The sequence below is a fragment of the Juglans regia genome, chromosome 11 (assembly GCF_001411555.2).
Source record: "Juglans regia cultivar Chandler chromosome 11, Walnut 2.0, whole genome shotgun sequence".
NCBI classification, from domain to species: Eukaryota; Viridiplantae; Streptophyta; class Magnoliopsida; order Fagales; family Juglandaceae; genus Juglans; species Juglans regia.
In genome coordinates this window covers 13455584-13480322 of record NC_049911.1, presented here as the reverse complement: position 1 = coordinate 13480322, position 24739 = coordinate 13455584, and the positions used below count along the sequence as shown (strand labels likewise).

The following is a 24739-nucleotide window of genomic DNA, read 5'->3' as shown; positions in this document are numbered from 1 at the left end:
GAGTTTTTGCCCTTGAAGGTTTCGGCCTTAGTGTGTTTGTGATAGTTGTGATGTGTTTTAAATTTTTATAATTAGATATTTGGATTTAAGACAATACATGAAGAATGTAAATTTTGATAAGTTTTGGAGTTAGGATGTATAATCCTTAAGTTAGGGGTAAAATGATAATTTTTTCACATGTAGATGGTAAAATGGTCATTTTACTCTTAGATGGTATTTTCATGTTTCTAAGTTATTAGTGATAAACTTTCTAACGTTTAGAAATCCCTACTTACAGTTTCTCGTTTCACATTTTTTTCTTCGTAACGCGACAGTCACTATAAGTTAGCTTCTCACATACTATCAGATTACTATGTATGTATGTTGGTAAGGGAACTATTGTTTATGTACTTATGTTGTCATATAGTCCATTTTGTGCCTTATCACTATATGTTTATCTGTTATACATATTACATTCTGTCATGAATTTATTTATCTGTCATATAATATATTCGGTCACGTAATATTTATCTGTTAAACAACATATTCTATCACTCAATGTTTATCTGTTACACGTTATGTCATGTCATGTAATTTTTATCTATTATACATTATGTCATGTCACGAAATGTTTGTCTGTTATATGTTGTGCCATGTCACGAAATGCTTGTTTGTTTCATGTTATGTCATGCAACGTAGCTCACGTACATGTCACATCACGTTACGTCAGGTTATCTATCCTTTCATTTCATGTCACGTTATGTCTCGAGTACAGTTTGTGTATCTCAAAAATAGTATTTCCACATCAGTCAAGTCTGTTTACGTTTATCACAACCCTAAGTGCTAGGATGAGGTAATATTTTAGTAGAATTCCTTTGTTCACGATGAAGTGTCTAAACTAGTGTGAAATTACATAGATTGACAAGGTAAAAATCAACAGACTTCAAATGTAGCCTAATTAACTGGTCATTAGAATGAAGTCAGGCACTAATGCCGATTTTGATGGGTCGGAAGTAGTACAAACCCGTTTACGAGGTTTGATTCGTATGGATCATTTGGGAATTCCTTTCATTAGAGAGAAATGAGGTTTTGTTGTTTAGAGATTTTTTATGGAAGGTTTGGGTTTGTTTGGTTTCAGTGGTTGGCTAACACCTTGATTTTGGGCTTATTGTTTATTTTATAATCTTAGGTGTTTGAGGGTATTATAACTATGGTGTTCCTCCGCTATAAGTGAGATTTCTAATAAAACTCAAGGTAGAGGCCACTCATGGACATGGGGCCCTAACTTTTATTAGAAAAAAAAAAGGCACTAACGCTACCTACATTTCAATTTCATGTTGTTCGTACCCATGTTGGTGCAAATACTTGACATGGGATACGTACATTACGTGTTCTATAGTAGGTGTAGATACTTGTGAACTGGCACATATATTAACACACTCACAGTTGGTGCAGATGCCTGTGTTGTGATGTGGTAATCGATAAAGACACAAGGATCAAGGGTAACTGTGTAGCACCCACATGTTCACGTTTATTAATTATGTCTATTTAATGAACAAGATTCAAAGTTCATGTTCATGTTATTCAACGTTCAGTTCAGATCATGTTATTCAACATTCAGTTCAGTTCATGTTCAATTTCAGTCAGTTCACGTTTAGTTTAAGTTTATGTTACGTTAAGTTCATGTTTAAGTCAATTCACGCTCAAGTTCACGTCATGTCAAGTTCAATCTATGCTCAAGTTCAAGTCATGTCAATTTATCCCATGTTATATGTCAAGTCACGTCATGCTTATTTGTGATTATGATTATGCATTCATGCATTCACTACCATGCTTGCATCCGTAAACTGTATGTCAAAGTTTCCTGTTAATTTATGCAGATTTGTACTCAAATCTAATCGTGGTAGTCTTAACTACTATTTCCCCCAAATGGTAGGCGATGTGCCAAGATCAATAGAATGAGCAGAACCTAGCTGATTGGAGGAGGTTGATTAGGCAGTCCTGACACGATACGGAGCTTGCGATCTTCATGTTTAGGTTTATAGATAGCATTATGGTGTCCCTAGTCGAGTTACACAAGTTGCTCTATAGACTAGCCCAATAGTTTTATTTTGGTGAATGTACTTATGGAGCTCTGTCTCCCGTACCTCTGAGATTATAGATGTTTTGGACTTGTGTTTAATCATGGTTATGTATTACTTTCATATTTCATGTAATATGTTTCAGAATCGTTTGGGATGTTATTAGTTTGGTGCATAGTATTACTCAAAGAAAAAAATTATCCGTTGTGAATATTGCATATTGCTAGATGCATGCTAGGGGCATTGCATATTTAACTGCCTTGAACAGGGGCAGGTAATTTTGTATTGCATGTCCCGACGCTTCAGATGTTCGCCCAATCCCAAGCGGATTATAAGGGTGTCACATAGCAGTTGTAGTGTTTACCCTGAAGATTTGGTGACACTACTTGTATGGTGAAGAGTGCGAGGTGTACACGGACCATGGGAGTTTGAAACACCTCTTCACCCAAAAGAATATCAATATGAGGCAACGAAGATGGTTGGAAACCATCATTGACTATTGGTGTGAGATCAAGTATCACTTGGGAAAGGCAAATGTAGTCGCCGATGCACTAAGTCGCAAGTCAAGTTCAAATGGTGTGGAAGATTCCACAAAGTTGGACTCACTTTTGGAAGGAATGAGACACCTATTGTTGAAAGATTTATCACCGAAGGAGATTCTCACCACCATCTGCAATTGAGAATAAGCGAATTCGATGAGTTAAGGCATCAGCAGAGTAAAGATCCAAAATTGCTAGATATTCATCGAAGAATCCACACAGGTAGAGGGCCTACAAATTTTAGTTTAGGTGAAGATGCAACCTTATTGTATCGCCCACTTCAATGAAAGATGTGCTATGCGTCGTAGGATGAAATCTGAGCATCAAAGATCGGTTAGGAATTTGCAGCTCTTACCTATTCCAGAATGGAAATGGGAAGACATCGACATGGATTTTGTGGTTGGGATACCTTGAATCCCTAGTGGTAAGGATGCCATAAGAGTAATTATAGATTCGTTAATTAAGATTCATTTTACCAGTCAATACTATAGAGACTCTGAGCAAACTTACTCTATTGTGAGAGAGATAGTTAGGTTATACAAAGTGCCTAAGACATTAGTATCAGATCGAGACCCAAGATTTACATCTTATTTTTGGAAGAGTTTACAAGTGGAGATGGGCACTAAGCTTAAATTTAGTAGTGCTTACTATCCCCAAACCAAATGATAGTTAGAAAGGACCATTCAGACGTTGGAAATCATGCTAAGAGTATGTGTATTGAATTTTAAGGGATCTTGGGAGAGCCATGTCCCACTCATTGGGTTTGCATATATTAATAGTTACCAGACGACCATCCAGATGGTCACTTACGAGGCATTATGTTGGGATGAAATAGGAGAATCTAGAGTGATTGGACCAGATATTTTCCAAGAGATGACAGAACATGTCAAACTTATATGAGCACAGATGGCTATGGCTCAGAGTAGGTACAAAAACTACGTTGATGTGAGAAAGAGAGAGTAGACCTTTGAGGAAAAGGATTGGGTGTACCTCAAAGTATCACTTATGAAGGGAGTTAAAAGATTGGGTTAAAAGGAAAACTAAACCCTCAAGGTATGTTGGACCATTCCAAGTAATGGAAAGAGTAGGCACAGTAGGGTATCGAGTTCTGCTACCAACAAAATACGAAGGGATTCACGATGTATTTCATGTTTTCTCATTAAGGAAAAATTTCAAGAATCAGCAACATTGAATATCACTTATGTAGAAAGACCGGTGCGAATCATAGACTAGAAAAAGTAGAGATTGTGATCAAGGTCGTATCCTTAAGTAAAGGTGCAGTGGGGAGATGCAAGAAATGGGGAGTTTACTTGAGAAACACATGGATCATGTAGGAACAGTTCCTAAATTTATTTTAGTCGTAATGAGTACGCTTTAATGCTCGAGGCTAAGGTAAGTCAGTCAAATTTAGAGCCTGAGTTAAGGCTATAAGTAAGCCTTTAGGTTACCCCTTTGGACCAAAACACTTAAAGCCCTTAAACTTGTAACCATGGTGCGAGAGAAAAGAACTGCATGAAGGGCAACTGTACCTCCCAAAATAAACCAGCGGTTCTCCGAAGCCGAATGCCAACGAGCATAGGAGGAACACCGCTGAGTCTCGAAGGGCAAGAGCACTAATAGTGGAGATGCTGGATCACGACAGTATGACTAGGGCACCTCAAGGAGAGAAATGAGTAGTTGTGAAGCTTGATGAATGAGAAATGGATAAGGGTGAGGATTCACTAACCTCCTATAATGTTGAACCTAGCTGAGGAGCTAGAATACGAGAGAGCACAACCAACGAAAGACGCGACATAAGTAGTCGGAGCAAAGAGCTAGTGCCCCATTAGTGGACAGTGAATATTCGCTGATAGATAGAGGTAAGGGAAGGGATGTGCTTCAAGCGGTGTCAATAAAGAACACCGAAGAACACCCCACCTCATGAGCCTCCCTTGGAAGGCTAGATTAAGGGAGAATCCTCACCAAGTCTCGAGGATGAAATTCCTTATAAGGAGGGGAGGATATGAGGACCTAGTGAAAAAGGGCAGACCACCATCCAGGAGCAAAAAGGAAGGTGAATAAGAAAGCCTTTCCTTGTCGAGTGGAAGGCAAAGATGATCATCCCTCAACTTGGTGGAAAACAAGGCTATGGTGGTTTTCAGAGTGCAGCTAGTCCAACGGAAGGTGGAGCAAGCACCGAGGTGAGTATGTGGGGCTGAAGAGACTCACAGTTCTAGAAAGGTGTCTTTCATACAAAGGCAAAAAATGAGCTTAATGAGAGCAATGATGAAGGACATGACCCTTGCAGACGTGCGAGCTTTTCGGGATCACACGAAAATACTCAGAAGGTGGCAATGTCGTATGCAGAAGCCCACATTCTATCTGAAGAGTCACATCCAGAGTGGTCTTGTAGAAAGGATACTCAGCATATCATATCGTCTGAACCCAGAGGTATTGTCCAATGCTATGTGGGAGATTCTCACTCGAAGAGAGAGGATTGAACTTAAGATATGTTGTAAGGACATGCAAACCATGCTCTGCTAGTTTGTCTTTGTCATCCTACAATGGGATGATCGGGACAAAAGGACCCATATTCAAGCACGTCTAGAGTCAAAAGAACATCAGAAGAACACCTGACGAACCTGTGCTATAAAAGGCTTAAGGTAAAAGACTTCTTACTTTTGAGATCGTAAACACCTGGGAGCCCTTGGAGTCAGATTCTATGAAGAATGCAAGCAACTTCAAAGTAGGCGTGGGCAGCAGGGCCCCGCCCCCGTGAGGCTGGGAGGATCACCATGTTCGGCAGATGCGGGGGGCGGGGCCACCCGCCCGCATCTGGGTCTCCCTCCAGGGGCGGGGGGGGGGGAGGATATAAAAAAAAAGCTTCGAGCATATTTGAGTTTATATCAAGCTCCCCCGGCCCTCCGGCCCTCCCTCCCGAGCCCTCATCTCCTTGGACCCTTGCGCACTTCTAGGGGTGTAAACTCAAACCGGAAAACCGGTCCGGACCGGACCGAACAGGACCGGTTTTACCGATTTTAAACCGATCCGGTCCGGAACCGATTTTTAAAATGTAAAAACCGGCCAGTTCCGATTCCGGAATTTTTTGGCCCGGACCGGACCGGTTGAAATAAAAAAATAAAAAATAATATTTTTATATATAAGTTTTATACAAAATATTTTATATATATTAAATATTAATATATATAAGTTTTATATATAATGTATAATTATAAATTTTTATGTGAAATTTTATATATAATATATATATTCATATATGAAATAATTTCTTATCATAATTTATAAATTATTACATAAAATGTTAATACTAAATCACTAAAAGTTTATAACTAATACTACTATATAACTTATAACTATACCAATAGTCTAATATTAATACTATTATATAGTCTAATATATTAATAAAAGTATAAAACAGTTTTTTTTTAAATCAAAATTTTTTTTTATAAACAAATTTTTAATGACAAATTGTGAAACTTACATTTTAAAAAAACCGAAAAACCGGACCGGACCGAAAACCGGTAAAACCGGAAGTACCGGTTTAGGAGGGTAACTGGTGCGTAATCGGTTTTGAAAAATACAAAACCGGTACATACCGGTCCGGTCCTAAATTTTATCCAAAACCGGACCGGACCGGACGGGTTACACCCCTACTCACTTCTCCCTCGCTCAGTCTCTCCCTCTCTCTGAGTTCCTAGCCTCCCGCACCCGGTCCCTCTCTCTTCATCTCCGTCACCGAAGGTAAGAAACCCTAAATTCAAAATTTAATTTTTTTTATGATATATATATTTAATGGAATTTGGAGGAAGGATGGGTTTAATCGGAGATAGAAGATGACATTTTGTGAATTGTGTGCTGTGGAGCTTAGATTGTACATGTGATTTAAACTTTAAATGACTCCCGTGAGTCCCGTTTGTTTGTTTTTATTTTTGTTTGCATTATGTAATGTGTGTGAATCACTGAATTATGATATTATTTGTGTCTAATTAATTCGGATTGGATCCTTAAATTAATTTAGGACTCCAATCTGAAACCCTAAATTAATTTTGGGGTTTGAAAGAAAAAAATTGTTATGCACTATGGGTTTAAAAAATTAATTTAGGAGTTTAAAAACAGAATTTCATGTTCCCTACCAAATTGAACAAAATAATAATAATAATAATAGAATGCACTAGGGTATTTCAAAATACAATATAATTAGTTAAAATGAAATATATATATATATATATATATATATGAATGTCAAGTGATACTTTTTTTTATTCTACTTTTTATTATATTCATTATATCGTTGCTATGCTTATAGTCTTTCAAGTCTAAGAAACTATCTTGTTAATATACTTTACTACATATATAACGAAAGTACTCAATATTTTTTATTTTTTTATCATGTTTTCGTAGTAGTTCTGATCCATTCAATCATGATATTTTTTATTTTTTTTATCATGTCCTAAATTAAAGATCATCAGGATGTTAATTGTTTGGCATGTTGCTATATTTTCTATAATTTTAGATTTCTTGTTTGCTTGAGTACATGGATATGCCAGCAGATTCTAGTGCGAGCTCTCATTTCCAGGTCGAGGGCACCCCTGCCCCTACACCTACACCTACACCTACCCCTCCTACTCATACCTCTACCCCTAGCCCTACGGCACCTTGCCCAAGCTCAGCAAAAAACTTGCTTCAATAGTTTGGAGTCATTTCACCAAACTAGAGGGTGGTGACCCAAGTAACCCCCAAGTCAAGTGTAACCAATGTGAAAAAATTTATGGATGTCACTATAGGAAACATGTCACCTCACAATTAAAGGTGCACTTAGAAAAGCAATGCAAAAAAAGTCCAATATTAAGATCATTACAAGAGAAAAGTCGATCTAGGCTAGAAATTGGACTTAAAAAAATGGAGGATGAGACTAGTGGGGGTGCAAATTTGAGGGGGTATACTAAGTATGATCTCGATGAGTGTAGAAGACACCTAGCTTGTATGGTCATCATGGACGAGCTACCTTTTCAACTTGTTGATAGGAAAGGGTTCCAAGCGTATTCTTGCTACTTAGAACCAAGGTTTAATATTCTTTTTCGCCACACAGTGGCAAAGGATGTAAAAAAATATTTTTACATTGAAAATGAGAAGTTGAGGGGTTAATTGGCGGATCAATATGTTTGTCTCACCACTTACACTTGGACATCGATCCAAAATTTTAATTATATATCTTTGACTGTACATTTTATATTGTCATTGGATATTGCAAAAAAAAAATTATAAACTTTTATAAAATCACTGATCATAAGGGTGAGACAATTAGGAAGTCTTTGGAGGCCGCAATAAAGGAATGGGGGTTGACCCGAGTTGTTACAGTCATAGTCGATAATACATTGTCTAACGATATCGCATTGGGACATTTGAAGACCTATCTTAGAGAGGCAAATAAGACATTAATGGGTGGTGAGTGTCTGCATGTGAGATGTGCGGCACATATTCTGAATCTGATTGTCACTGATGGTTTAATGGATCTTTATGACTCAATTGCTCGGGTTAGGACTGTTGTGAGATGGGTGAGATCTTCTCCTTTGAGGTTGGAGAAATTCAAGGTTGCTGCAAGATCTGTGGACCTAACCCCCGCCCCCCTTTGTACTGATATGCCTACATGATGGAACTCAACATTTTTTTATGTTGGAGGCGGCCTAAGAATATAAGCTGGCATTTGCATTATTGGGTGACAAAGACATCCAATATATTAAATATTTTGATGATCACGGGAGATTGGAGAAACCCGTAGATGACGATTGAGAAATTGTAGCTATTTTTGTAGAGTTTTTTAGGCTTTTTTACGATGTCATCACGAGGCTATATGGAACTTTGTACCCTACATCCAATGTTGTATGTCAATAAATATTTAGGGTAAAAGAAGAATTAGATGACATGGTCGCAGGTGGTCACATTAGGTTGTGGGAGATGGCATTGATTATGAGGACGAAGTTCGACAAGTATTGGGGAGATTTAACTAGGGCTAATATTTTGTTATATGTAGTTGTCGTCTTTGACCCGGGATATAAGTTGGATGGCATGATATTTGGATTGGGCCTTACGTACGGGCAAGTATGGGATGAGCTTATTGCAGCAAGGGTTCGAAAAACCCTTAGTAGATTATTTGATGAGTTTTCCACCCTACGGGGTGACAATATTGCGGCACCTACACCTACCCCCTCAGCCTCAGGCTCACAGTTTCCTGAAGTTGAGGATGGAAAAAGACATAGATTGGAGTGAGGTGAGAGGTATGAGCAGACCCATTCCTCCGGAGTTCTGTAGAGGCTCAGTCAGAGAAAGACAGATACTTGGCAGCAGAGATTTTACCATTTTCATGAGATTTCGATATATTAAGTTGGTGGAAGGTGAATGCTGTGAAATATCCCATCATTGGAGAGATAGCTCGCACACTTTTGGTCATCCCTATTAGCACCGTAGCTTTAGAGTCGGCCTTTAGCACCGAAGGGCATGTATTAGATTCATTTCGGAGTTTATTAGCTCCTACCACTATGGAAGCTTTGATTTGCACGCAGAATTGGATCAAGGGAACTCCAATTCATGTTCTGGATGTCTTGAGTATGAGGAGGCCGTTGTCAAGGAGGAGGGTGATGATCAGCCTGGATCTAGTATGTATTTTAATTTCATTTTCTAATTTCTTATTTTAATTTATTTATTTTCATTTAATTGGTATTCATTAATTTGATTTCAAATTTGATACTTATAGTGATACATGAGACGGCGTCTACGGCTACCTCAGATGCAGTATGACTTTGTATTGGACTAACTATTGCCATGGTTTGCACAATTTCTCTCTTAATTGTTTTTTGCATTTAAAATTTTGTTTCATCTTTATAACTTTTTAATTCTAACTTGTTTTATTTTTAATTTATTAATATTTCAGGTTTTATAACTTATTAAATTTTATGATCTTGATTTTCAGTCTCACAGCAGTCGACACACCTCACCACTCAGTGAACTCACCGCTACGGCTCCACCCCAAAATCAAATTGATCAAATTGAAAAATTATGATTTTGTTAAGTTACTATTAATTGTAATGTTGCTACAATAGTTAATTGTACAATTTGTAATATTTTTTTTAGAGGAGTTTGTAATAGTGTAATAGTTTATTAGTTCTCTTAATTTTTATAATTGTAAACTACTTATTTTAGCTTAGTGCCTTAGTGATAATTATTACTTAATTAGTTAATAGTTAAAACTTAATATATACTTAATAGTTCAATCTATATATATATATATATTTATATATATATATATATTTTTTTTTTCAATTTTTAAATTTATATATATTTTTTCAGTTAAATTATGGGCTCAAAGTGGCCCAAAAATAGATTCTAGGCCCAAAGTGGCCCAAAAACCAATTATGGGCCATTTAGGGCCCAAAAAACTGTATTGGGCCGAAGGCACAGTAGGGGGATGCGGGGGTGCGGACAGATGGAGGTCCACCCTTGCACCCCGGCTAGTGGACGGGGGTACCCCGCCCCCGTCCATGCGGGGGCGGGGTACGGGGAAAAATTTATGCGGGGGCAGGGGGTGGTAGAGGGGTGGCCCCACCCCGTATGGGGTGGGTATCACCCCTACTTCAAAGAAGACAAAAAAAGGAGGTGCACAATACCATCATAATTCTAAGACGGTGAAGTAGGTTAGCTTTTAAGATAGTGTCGAGGAATGGGAGGTAAATGTTGTATAAGAATGTTATGGAATTTTGGCATATGCATAATCATTAACCTCCCCATTTTCTAATCATGAAATAATAAATGTTTTGTCATTATATTTTTGAATTTTTTATCCCTTGTTTTATGAGATTTGAATGCATTTGTTTTCAGTGCTATCTTTGTGTGAGTAAACATATCGTGTGTCAATTATCATGGACGGGACAAAGGATTCCCCGGACCATTCCTGGGAAACGTCGCCATGAGCTTCACTTGAGAGATGGGATGAAGAATCCCTCGGGCGTATCACATATAGGTGTCTTCGAGTTGGTCGGTTGGGTAAACATTCCTTGGTGCAACAAGTATATCTATGTGTAAGAGTCGACCTATGTTGGGGACAGGCAAGTTAACTTGCACCATATTGGTTGGGTGGGAGAGATTCCTTGATTTTAAATGGTGGAGTGGCTCACCCCTGTTAGCCCATCTGGGGACGAATGTCTGTATGATGAATATCTATGTGATAACTTTGTACGTCTATGTGATTGGTATTACGTGTTTTATATGCTAGAGAAAAGGGTGATTCCTCACCTCTGCAACATGTACAATTATATATATATGTATATATATATATATTAAGATTTGCGTAGAGGGTAATTCTTTGGAGAGTGATTTCTCACCATTTATACGAATACATGTATTCTTGCCCGAAAGAATGGTTTCTCGCCACGCACTAATACATGCTCTCACGTACGTCATTACATGAAATTGTTCATTGCATATTCATGAGCATTGTTTCTCATTAGCGGTCTTGTCATAGCTGTCTAACCTGCCTATCAAAACCATAGATTTTGATGTAGAATTAGACCCAGGAGTGATACAAGAGGAGAAAGAGCCAACCTAGCCCGAGCAATAGGTGTGTAGGCCTGTTTCCTTTTGTAGAACTTGTTCATTTATGGGGGCTATATTTGTAATCATTAGTCAGGTGACCGTATTTGTTAGGTCGGCCTCATTTTGGGAACACGAATCAATTAGCTAGATATGTGTAATTACACGCCTAACCCGATTCGAGCCTTGGGTATTGCCAATTAACTGGAACCCTTGGCACCACGGATCATCACCAGGTCTTTTATCGAGGGACGATGTGCCACATCCACCGTAATAAAAGCGTATTTGGGTCTAATTTAGTTGAATAGCAAAATATGAGGGTATTAGGGTCTAATTCCCTTTTTCCAGGGGGTCTAATTTCATTTTTGCATAATACAATTAGACAAATACACATGTTCTGGGCTTCATTGTATCTTGGAGGTAAATTTGCTGGTAACCCTTGCTCATACCATTACTGGTGGGGACGAATATTGTTGTAAGGAAAACGATATTGTAACACACTTTGAAGCAAACTTTTTTATTACTATTTTGTATTTTCTTCTTTTATAGCCTCCTTTGCACCAATGATTTTAAGATAATATTTTATTTCCAATGGCACATAATTTGAGAAAGTTTGTTGTAGATTTCTTAAAACTTGAACATTTTAATGGAAACAATTTTCAATGCTGGCAAAAGAAGATGCACTTCCTCCTAGCCAGTCTCAGAATGGTGTATGCTCTAACCACTCCTAGGCCTTCTATGAATGAGGATGAGACAATCACTCCAAGTTGGGTAAGGATCAAATGAGAATAAGCTGACTATATCTGCAAGGAACATTTTTGCAATGCATTGTCTAATACACTATTTGACACTTACCAGAACAAAGCAACCACCAAGGATCTGTGAGACATACTTGAGGCTAGTATCTTTTAGACAATGCTACAAGTAAGAAATTTCAGGTTGCCAAATTTTCTACTTATAAATGATAGACTCTAGGCTTTCTTTTGAACATTTTAATGAAATTATTCATATTTTTTTATCACTTCACTCAACACAAAATGAAAATGGATGATTCTATATCAGTTTCGTCCATTATCGATAAACTTCTTCCGTTTTCATGTTGTGTTAAGTGAAGTGATTGTTGTCCAACATCTTCGTATAGAAGAAGAAGTCAAGCTTGGAGACAATAAGGAAGAGCATGGCCTTTAATTTCCAATATGCAAATGGTAGAAGAAGGTAAGGCCCACAAGCCGATACAATTCAATCAATTCGGATATGAAAACTGGAAGAGAAAGAATAACTTTGGAAGCAAACAAAATACTTCCAAGCCAAAAATAAAAAGAAACTGAGACTGAGGGGATGCTTACTTAATGAGATAAGATGAGATAAAATTTTTGTAAATAATAGTGAAATGATTTGAATTAAGATATTTTATTAGATTTTGGAAAAGTAGAGAGAAAAAATGAATAAAAAATATTATAAAGTTAAATTATTATTAGAATATATTTTTTAATATATTTTTTTTTAAATTTGAAAAAGTAGTATTATTTTTTATGTTTTATTTGGAAGTTTAAAAAAGTTGTAATAATTAGATAATGATTAAATGAAAAAGTTGAATATTTGAAATTAAAAGATATTTATTTTTGAGTGATGTTTAAAAAGAAAATTATGAAAAATTTTGAGATGAGATGAGATGAGATGAAGTGTATTTCCCAAATAACCCCTAAGAGCACTCTCATTGGCTTGGGCAAAGTCCAATGATAGCTAAACTTTAGCCAATATGTGCCAAAAAACCATCACATTGGATTAGGCATTGCTATAAAAATTCAGATATTAACTATACTGATGCAACAAATTTGTGGTGGAAATAGTAACTTAGCCAAATATTAAAATAATTATTTCTCACTCTAACCAAAATCGCGGGAATCCCTCCCGCTAGTGAAATCCCATTCTGGTAAAATCCTCCCCCTCACTACTGAAACCCAGCCCCTTTCTCTCATTCCCGAAATCCCTCTCCCCATTCTCTCTCTCACTTTACCACATTCAACTGCAAAAACCAATTTTCTTGTTTTGCATACATAAAATTTATTCTAAAGATAAACCTTTCACAACTCCTTCAATAAATCCTTTAGAAAATCAGAAAAAACACCAACCAAGTTCACAGGTGGCTAGAAAGACATTTGTTAGTAAACATAACCCAAGTAATGGTTGTCTCTGTATGGAATAGCCCATGTATTTTAACACGATCCGCTGCCACAGATAGATCAAAAGGAACATAAAACACCTAACTTTGACAAGCATCAAAGCTTGAAAATCATCTCTTGTGTTCCTGCTTTTAAGATGCATGTGAACATGTTTCGCTAGCGAAACTAGTTTAAAATGACATCAACAGAATGTGTTGAACCCCATAAGCATGTTCGCATGCATCTTAAATTTTATTAGAATTAGTAATTACTATTGTTGGGGGTGTCAGTTTAATTAAAGTTTATTTTTGTTTATAAACTTTTGTGTTCTTCTAGCGATACTACTTACGCTCTTTTCGTACACATCATCCATCTCAACAAGTATAAACTATTTTAATGCACAGTCATTACCTTTATTACTTATTTGTAATAAAGTTGCTTTTGTATCCAAGTTATTATTATGTTCAATAAATTTAATATTTTTTCATTCTTACTTGCGTATTTGTATTTTTCATGTTTACACTACCATTAAACTGTTTGTACTTGACTTTGGCTGTAATGTTGCATATATTAGAAACAAATACTTGCATTGCTATATTATCAATTTCTTAGCTATTCAACATGGATGATCCGAAAAACACGACCCGTGATCGTAAAATTTGGGGTGATGGCATGGAGGAGGTATTCATTGGCATGCTCTACTAGGACACCCTTCATAGTAGATTAAGGGCTGGAAAGATCACAAGTAGAGAGCATATAGTTTATGCTGAGCGGCTCACCGCTATTGGCGTAAAGGTGTTTGACGCGAACTAGATTCAGGGCAAACTCCAGAGGTTGAAGGGCCTACAATGTCTATTTACCAATCTAATGAGCCAAACCGAGATGAGTTGGGATCCCGACACGAAGACAATAGTGGCAAGATACAAGAGCTGGGAAAATGCCATCAGGGTAAAAATAAACTTATGATTTTATTATCTAACTAAGCATCTTTATTTCACCAAACACAATATAGTTTTTTCATTACTACATTTATTATTGACATGTGTTATTATGGAAATGTTAAGGTCAAATCGAAATGGGGGAGGTTTCGTACCTTTGCCTGCCCAAAGTATGAGGAGTTCTGCACCATATTAGGCGCTTCTATTGCATACAAGACTTTGCAACATGCGTCAGCACAACTTCCCCCAAATAGTGACGAGGAACGGCAACTTGATTCGGATATGAGAGCTCGGTGCCCTCCCGCATTGGGCAATCGACAGGGATTGCACATTGAGATTGATGACATGGATGAGTTGATAGGGATGGGGTCACCTTCAGGTGGTGTATCGACACATTCATCACGTAGGCATAATAAGAAAATCAACCAACTCTATCAAAACATCTATGCATGCCTCGAAGAGGTGAAACACACGTAGATCACATGACGTAAGCGGTATGAGGAGGTTACTGGTATGTGTTTACTGAAGCGCAACAAAGGATCAGAGCCTACTAAGGCCAGTGATGGGGCTTATAAATCCGCTGAGTCATTGTATGACATTGCTCAGTTAGATTTTCCTGAGATTGGAGGGGACAGTATGGTATCGTGCAGTGAAGGAGTTACTTGAACCTATTATGATGCGAGCCTTCTTGTTGATGGATATCGTCGGGAGGGAACTTTGGACCTGAAATTGTTGATGAGAACTGAGAATAATTGCTTTATCATCTATTTATTTTCGTGACTGCTACTTTATTCGTTTCATGAAACAATTATGTATGACTTTGATGAGTTTATGTTATTGCTAATTATGTTGTGTTAAAGTTTTTCTATGACATGCATTTGGTATTAATGTGATATTTATTACTAATATTTTTTCTTGACAAGTATATCTTGAATGGTTGATGAGAACAAGAATAAAAATATAGTTATGCTTTATGTATTAAAATATAATGTTGGAATTATACATAACTTAATTTCTAATGTTTTTCCTACGACAGTGTAGTAGAACTTGGTAGAGCATGGATGATGAGAATTGGTCAGCGGGAACTTCGTCGATGGATGTGAACCTTGATGTAGAGCTCATCTTCTCTTATGGGGGTACAGGTGATAGTAGTGATGAATTTACACAAGATACGGTTGAGATCATGAACCTTCTTGGGAATGTCCATCGCCGACGGGGACTGAATCTTAGACACTGTTACAACATAATATCAGCCTGTGGGAAAATCAATATATTATGGAAATTTTGAATGGAAATCTGACGAATTGTCAAAAGTTATTCCGAATGGAGGTTGAGGCCTTCCGTGCATTACGCTCAAAGTTACGGAACAATGGTTTTTTGAGGGATTCTAGACAAGGGTGACCATTGATGAACAAATAGGCATATTCAGCTCGGTAGTAACGGTGGAAAAGAACAACGCATTGTGGCTCAGCAGCTTCAACATTCAACAGAAACCATTAACCGACACATAAGAAAAGTCACACAGGCCCTGTGCGCGCTTGGGACACATCTTATTGGCTCAACACACACTACCGAGGTGCATCCAACAATCGCGGGCAACCTGCAAAATTATCCTTTGTTTGAGGTAAGTACTTCCCCATACAAAATAAAGTATCAATATTGATTATGTAGTAATTTTGATTAAATTATTTATTTGAAGTTATGCAATCATAATCAGATGGCTTATTCGTTTGCAGCAATGCATTAGTGCGATTGATGGGACCATGATTGACGTTGTTGTACCTGCTGAAGTACGTGAGGCATTTCGCAACCGGCATGGGCGAGTTGTCCAAAACGTCTTGTGTGTGTGTGATTTAGATATGAAATTCACATTTCTCTACACTGAGTGGGAGGGAACAGCACATGATGCTCGCTTATTCATTGATACTCGCGTATTCATTAATGCATTGAGTCAAGCCCAAAACCAATTTCCATGGCCTGAGGGTGGTAAACGTCTAATATTATTTAATTGTTTGACTTCATATGTATTTTGTTATATTTCCGAGTATATGGTTGGTAAGTAATTGATTTTTTGGTTGAAATGGGTTAGCAGATTATTATTATCTAGTTGATTTGGTGTTTTCATGTACTTGGGGATTTATGCCCCATATCCTAGAGAAAGATATCATAGGAGTGACCGTCAGGATCAGCGGAGATTTAGGGGTATAAGGATTATTTTAAGGGGTAATTACACTTTGCCCCTTGAACTTTTGCTCAATTCACAATGTGCCTCAAAAACTAATAATTGTATCAAAGTGGACCCGCTTACTTTCAAAACTTACCAATGTACCCATTCCGTCTACCACCAGTGTTAAATCTAACGGAAACTGCCTTCACGTGCTGCACATGTGCATAACATTCACTATAAAGATATAATTTTTATCTAATTTATTTATCATTGACCATATAAAATATAAAATAATATATACTATCAATTAATGATAATAAATTAGATGAAAATTATATTTTTGTAGTGAATGTTATGTACATAAGCAGCACGTGGAGGCAGTTTCCGTTAGATTTAACACTGGTGGTAGACGGAATGGGCACATTGGTTAGTTTTGAAAGTAAGTGGGTCCACTTTGATGTAATTATTAGTTTCGGGGGCACAATGTGAATTGAATGAAAGTTTGATGGAGCAAAGTGTAATTAACCCTTATTTTAATTATCATCATTCATCCATTTGTAACAATTTGGGGTCTTGAAATCACGGTTTAGAATTTTAAGACTCATGTATGTGTATTAAGTTAGGAGGCAAGGGCTCCTGATCACCTTATGCTATACGTTACACAATTTTATTAGAATGACGATGCCGAGCGACTTATTGTTCGAGCATTGGAGAATCGTGTAGCTCAATCGAAGTGGCCGTGCAGTTGGTGACGTCGCAGCTTTAGCATGTCATGCTGACATGACCGTGGAATTAGCCCGAGCTATAGCTACAATTAGGGATGACAATGTCATTTCTATGTGGGCAAACAGGGGTGGTCATTGAATGGTAAATTGCTCATGATGACATGTATATAATAAATAATTTCATTTACTTCAAGTCAAGTTTCTCTGCTAAATCTTTTTTTCTTTTTTTTCTTTTTCTCCCAATGGGTCGTTCGTTTTTTCACAAAATGACACTTATCTATTCAGATTCAAATACAATGTAAATTTACTAGAAAAAAGAAGGCAAGAGTAAAGGACCCAGTGTGGTGGAGGTACAGCTCAAGCGTATTGGAAGGGTACAAAATGATGTCTTCAAACCAACGAGTAAGATCTAAGAAATGTGATGACACCATTTCTGGAGTGTTTGTGTTCTTTGGCGCGCGATGAATACAAGCGGGAATGAGTATTTTATGGCCAAAATATGATTTAGCTAGCAACTTGGGCATGTTAGATTTGGCTAGTGAGTTTGGTGTTGGTTAAAAATACTGTACATTTATTGAGTTTGATATAGATATAATTTATGCAACTTAGCTAAACTTTCGCCAAAATTTGACTATAGTTATTTCACCACCAGTACTCTTAACCTGTCATAGTGCAAATAAAAGTGTGTACAACTAGGTGAAAGGGTTGCATGCTCACTCGTGGAAGGCATTCCCGTTTGTTTGCTTTTTACCAGCGTTGTTTCCTTTCCATTCCATATGGATTGTCTTGTTAGCTATTTATGCTGCTTGGAGCACTAGTATAAGATTATACATCTATATATTTAAATAATATGATCTTAATTTGGGTTGCATTGGATTATGTATATTTAAAATTTTGTATAGTTATGAATAATATTTCTACAAATTTGAAGATGCATTGTTCACTCTCTAAATTTTATTTTATTATTTTTTTTCTCTCTTCTCCCCTCTCTCTCTCCACCAACGGATAGAATTTTAGAAAAAAAAAATTCTAGTAGGTACTAAATGATAGAATTTACAATGGTGCTAATTGCAAAATATAAAAAAAATAAATAATAATATTTTGTTATTATTTAGCTCAAAAATATATAATTCAATTTGAGAATTTTTCTTGATATACAAAATCAATCTCCAAAAAATATAATTTTGTATATGCATATAAACAAACGAATGCCAGTGCTCCAACGTGCCAAAGGTCAAGGCATATGGCCTAATGGCATAAAACTCGAACATCTAAAATGGAAGTCTTGGATTCAAAACCCTTCCCTGAAAAAAAAAAAAAAAAGAAATTGTCAGTGCTCCAACTCTTGCAAAGGAAAAAGATGGGGAAAAAAAATTATGTAAACAATACGATTCTTTTAGAGCAATGTTATATACAGTCGTAGAATATATAAATATCGTATAATTATTTTTAAAAAAATAAGATCTATTATTAAAAAATTAATTTCTTTTATATAAATTTTATATTTATTTATTTTTTTAAAACAATTGTCCGACATTTGCACCAACACGACTGCATACTGCAAGTATCATTTGTCGTTCTTTTATTATTTTACAAGAGCCAAAGCAGAAGAGCAGAAAGCCAGGACGAAGACCTTTTCTTCTGTTACTCCCTTCTAGAAATTCGATGCTTCCCAAGCTACAACATTCTTCTACCTTTGCCGACTTTTTCGTTTAGTGTAGCTGATTGCAATTTTAGGTTCTCTCTCTCTCGCTCTCTCTCTGTATTAATGCTTTCGTTGCATGCAGACTTTTAGTTTAGCTGATAGCAATTTGCATTTCCTGATTCATTTATTTATTTGATCATTCTTGTTTACTTGGGTTTTGCTTTATCCGCTTTCATTGCTAAGAAATAACAAACTGGAAATTAATTGTTTTGGGTCCCTTGTACTGGATCAGTTGGTTTTACTGGGAAAAAGTTTCAATTTTTCCTTCTTTTCCTGCATTTTCTGGGGAACAATACAACACCTGATTCGTCCACTTTTTTGCTCGGTTGTTGGCTTATCTTTTTGCTTTACATAGTTTTTCTGCAATTTATATGTGTTTATCTCTATTTTCTTACACTGATTACGTTTGAGTCTTGCTGTGACCCATACGTATGAACTATGTCCATCACAAAGTGAGACAATCATTTTGTAGATATTTTCCCAAATAGGTAATATTGGTTGAAAATTTAACTATACGATAGAATAAGAAAAGACAAAAACACACCTTAAAGAGAATGCTTAGATCATAAATCTTATGTTCGAATTTTCCTCTTCTCATAAACTTAGCTTTTGCAATAAAGGGTAACTAAACGTGACATCAGATCTGAGATCCTAAATTTGAACCTTGACTCCATACTTACCTCCTATTTCAATTATATATTTTACATGTCAGGTCCATTAATGAAGGGAGAGTCGGACTCACTGTCAGACATGAGGAGTGTTAGATCATAAATTAAATGATTAAACTTATGTGTTCCCATTAGTTTTTAAGTTTTGAGATAGACGGTAATTTAACAGGAGGGAAGGTTTTGTAACAAGGTGTGTGAAACACATGGGACTCTGACTGCGAAATTACTTGACCATATGCTCTCAACTGTTTTGCCTTTGTAGTCCACTTGGAGTGGATATTGTCGGTTTTTACATTTGGTGCACTTGCGGTAAACTCCTCTTTGAGGGCCTATGCACTCTAGGATTAGTCGGGGCTTTGTTCCAGACATCCAGTGCCAATAAAAAAATGTTAGTCTATATGATCTACCTACTTTGGAGGGGTGAATAGGTCGATTGTAACTGCATTATCAATTCACATTATTTAAAACTAAAGAATGACTAAATAATACTCACTCTTTGAGATAGTTAATGCAATTTGAAATATTCTGTGATAATTAACCCTCGCTCAACTTGTATATTATATATATATATATATATATATATATATATCCCTTGCACATTGATAATCAAACATCTCCAGGAACCAATCATACAAATATGCACACCATAATCTTTGTGTGAAAAATGCAACCTAGAAAAAAAATACATGACCTAGTCCAATGTAAAAGAATATCTCTGCTAGTAAGTGATAAAAGTATAAAACTTTCAAGACCTTGTTACTGATTTACAGACTACCCAACCCTACAGAAATCTTGTTGTACAACTCACCTTTGTTCACTTACCGAATTATCACATCCCTTGTTTTTGTTTTTGCCTCAACATATTCTCCCATGGTCACCCCTCAGTTCCACACTCCAAACATTAGTCAACAATGTTTTTCCCGCACTATCGGGCATGGCGTCTTTGGATTTTATCATGGTTTACATTGCAATGATGAAAATGTAATTCTAAGTTTCTAATAAAAAAAGAAAGAATGTGGTTTTATGTGATACATCATTAAAATGGATGAGTGTAGGTGGTGTATGTGATCCCACATTGCTTAGGAGGGAGAAATTCTTGCTCTTTATAATGATTCCAATGGGGCTCCAATTGTACCATTGACTAATCATTTTGAGTGTGGCCCATATATGAGCCTTCCCCAGGGGTGTTACATTTTAAGTAAAGTCAATTCTAACCTCTTGATCACAGCATGTCTTCATGAGTGCATGTGATAAGTCTTCTATTTTTTTTAAGTCTTCAATCTTTAGATGATAGGATTCGAGAGACATAGGCTTAGGAGATTACTTTTTTTTATCAACAGAATAAGTCAATTCAACTTTATACCTAACATTATTTTTGGAATGAAATAAAAAAGATTAGAGAGAGAAAGGGAGGGGATAATCATTGGTTCATCATAAACTAGAAATAAACAATCTGAGAGTGTGCACCATTTTTTCCCTTTTGATCTTTCGTCACATTTAGGCCCTGTTTGGATACAGAAATGGTTTCATCTCATCTCATCAGTACAACTTTTCCAAATTTTCACAAAATATAATAAACAATTCAACTTTTTCAAATCCCAAAACAATAATAATATTAAAAAATAATATTCTAACAATATTTTATTCAACTCATCTAAAACTATCTCATCTCATCTCACCATCCAAACGAGCCCTTAATTAGTCATGCTCAATGATATATTGGAGAAGATCTAAAAGGGAGGACCGTATATATGAAAAACTAAGAACAATTCAATTGAATAGCAGTTATAATTTTCAGTATCAGTTCTGGAGTTTTACTCCATGGCCTTTGTGTGGTTAAGTACAGAGTGATCCTTTTAAATGATTAGTTCCATGTCTCACCAAATATGGGTGTTATGTAACATTGTTCTCAGTTTTGTTAAATTAACTTGGCATGAAGTTCAGTTTAGCTCTCCATATCTCTTTCTTAGAGATTTGATTTTGGAGTCGTCTCCAAACCTTTTCATGTCAAGGTGATGAAAACATATTTTTATTATATTAAAAAAACCTTGCTTTGTTGTTGCAAAGATTTCATTGGAATTTCCTTTAGCAGGATATGATCTTGTTAAAATGAAGTCTGGAAGGATAAATCATGATAATGTTCATACTGCATTAACCTGCGATGATGTCCTATGTGAGATTCTCCTGCGATTGCCAGAAAAATCTGTTTTTAGACTCATTCTTGTATCGAGAAAGTGGCTTCATGTGATATGTAGCAATTCTTTTCGTTCTAGTTACCACTCTCAATGGAGGGAAAGTTTCCATCTTTTGGGCTTCTTTGTATGCAATTTTCTATACCTTGGAAGACCCCGGGATGGCTTCCGTCGCCCCCCTTGGGAGCCTGCACTTCCATTATTGTCAACTTGTAAAGAAGGTGATGATTTGAAGTTTTCTGGGGTCCTCAAACAGCTTGGTTACTTTATTGATTCTTCCAATGGGTTTCTTCTTTGTGGCCGCCACCCAATGACTTATTATATATGGAGTCCCATAACCAGGAAACAATACCAACTCCCTCAGCCTCAGCAGTATTATCGAAGTTTGTGCATGGCGTTCATTGTTGAGGACTCCCATGATGATGTAATCTGCTATAAAGTTATTCGCGCCAAATGTGTATGCAAACCTGTTGAAGTCAACAATGTGTCCATTGAGACTTTCTCTTCAAAGACTGGTGCTTGGAAACAATCCACTCTCACTTGCTCTTCAAGTTTTGCATTATGTCCTCGAAGTGTAGCTACCGTGATTGGAGGTGTTGTTTACTGGTTTGCAGTACAAAAACATTTAGCTATTTATGACCCATATCTTGGAGTGAGGCGTCTATCTCTTATTAAACTACCAGCTGGTGAGTTGTCATTTGATTATGAAGAGTCTGTACTTGGGGAGTCCACTGATGGGCTTCTGCAGTATGGCCAGAGCAGTAAGTTGGGGATTGAGATATGGGTTCTTGAGAAAGAGCAAAGTGGCTACTCATCCATGTACAAGAGTGACACACATTGGGAGAAAAGATGGAATTTAAGATACAAACTGAATTTCAGAGAGATGTGGAAGCAGAATCCAACTTTCACTGACCGATTTAGCGAATCCCAAATATTGTCGTTTCTTCCTCGGAATTCTGAATCTGTATTCATTAGATCAGGGTCAAATATATTCCTCTGTCAGCTTGAGAGCAAAAGGCTGGACGTGGTTCGTTATCATGGCCGTGGCTCTTCAATTTCATGGGATTCCAGTAAAGTAGTACCATACTTCAGGCCATCATGGCCTCGTTCTTCTTTATGTCAGTGCATTAACAGTATGACATGATTTCCTACCAGTTTTATGTAGAAGTTTGTGAATGTGGTTCAAAAAATGCTTACTTGTAACCTTTCTGGTTTTTAGTAGTTGCCATGTAATAGACTGTAAAGCATTTCTCTCTGCTATTATATGTCGGTCAATGCTTTAATTGTTCATACATTTTCTGTTACTTGTTTCGTAGTGAACTCAAATTTTCTTGTACCATTCTTTCAGTGGGTTTGCAAAATAATTGTTGTATCAGTAGGCATAATGAATAAACACCAGGCATTCTCTAGAAATGATATAGTGCTACGATAAGTCCGTAAAGGCTGTTGAGTTCTGAATTTCACTGAGCAGCATCTTTTTATAGCTCGGTTTTAATTGTTTTTGAGTGGAAAAACTGCAGCTTTTAAGTGCGTTTATGGACTAGGACTTCAACTTAGAGTTCACTCTGTTGCTACAGAAGGGGAACTTGATATGAATTCAGTGTATAACACAAAAACTGCGAGGGAAGGGCACATTCTTTTCTTAAATGGTCATATCTCATGCAAACCCTTATAAAACCATAAACTTCGGTGTTTAGCTCTCTAATTTGAAGCTTGAATATCATGTTGTCTTTGTCAAAACCACAATATTCAAATTCGCAAAACATAATACGAGAGTTGTGGTCAAAAGTGTGCCCTTTTCTGAGCATTTCCTTCATTATATAGAACTATTTAAAACAATTAAGCTCCCTAATTTAAGCATCTGTTATAGATAGAATATTTAATTTCTCTAATTACAGCATGTACAATTAATGTGACCCCCCCCCCCCCCCCCCCCAAAATTGATGTCGGTGAAGAGGTCAGTTCTTAAAAGTAGCAATAGCTATAAGTGTATATACAGTCATAAGTTTTGTTACCGGAGCAAATGTCTCATCATAGTCAATGTCATATTTTTGATGATTGCCTAAAGCAACCAGCCGGGCTTTATATTTGTCTAATGATCCTTCTGAGTTGAGTTTGAAAAAATAAACCCATTTAAAACTAATGTGTTTGATAGAGATTGGACATGAGATGATTTCCCAAGTATCATTTTTCTATAGAGCATGTAATTCCTCCTACATAGCCTTTTGCCAACACTCATGTTTTATGGCTTGTGAGTACGAAGTGGGAATAGAAATGAAAGATAGTGTAGCAACTAAAGAGGTATGTGGAAGAGGGTACCTTTTAGGAGAGTATCCATACTGATTGGGAGGATGAGAATTGTGAGTAGACCGACGAGTAGGAAGCACTGTGACGGATTCAGGTACCAGAGGTGATTAGGAAGTGCTTCAACTGTAGATTCGTCATGCCTCATTTGTCTTTCATACACAAAATCAAGTCTGAACCATGTAATAGTATTAGAAAGAGGGGGCTCATTCTCAAAATCTAGAAGTAAAATGAGAGACAGAGGAGAATGATCAACATGAGAATGAAAAAAATATTGGTTTTCAAAAGAGACCACATTATGGGAAATTCGAAACCGATTAGATGAAGGATCATAACACAAATAACCCTTGTGATTTGGAGCATAGCCAAGAAAGCACACTTCACAGTTGAGCAGAAAGCTTGGTGAGTTCATTTGGAGGAAGAAAAACAAAACAAACGCAACCAAAAGATCGAAGATGATTGTACTCAGGTGTACGTTGATGTAGTCGAAAGTATGGGGAATGATTGGCAAGAGTAGATGAAGGAAGAAGATTAATCAAATGGACAACAGTAGATAGAGCTTCAACCCAGAATTTTGGAGGAACAAATGACGCAATAAGTAACGTTTGAACCACATCTAAAAGGTGTTGACTTTTTCTCTCGACAACACCATTTTGTTTCAGTGTATATGGACACGTCCTTTGAGAAATAATCCCC

At 36.7% G+C, this 24739-nt stretch overlaps 1 protein-coding gene across 1 annotated transcript; it reads left to right on the top strand.

Annotated features, from left to right (window-relative positions):
• Window positions 1-18724: 18724 nt before the first annotated feature.
• LOC109000367 (F-box protein At5g03970) lies at window positions 18725-23078 on the top strand. Its single transcript, XM_018977209.2, has 2 exons — window positions 18725-18911; window positions 21640-23078. The coding sequence occupies exon 2, from the start codon at window positions 21657-21659 to the stop codon at window positions 22881-22883; it is 1227 nt and encodes a 408-aa protein (XP_018832754.1). The 5' UTR covers window positions 18725-18911; window positions 21640-21656; the 3' UTR covers window positions 22884-23078.
• Window positions 23079-24739: the final 1661 nt, after the last annotated feature.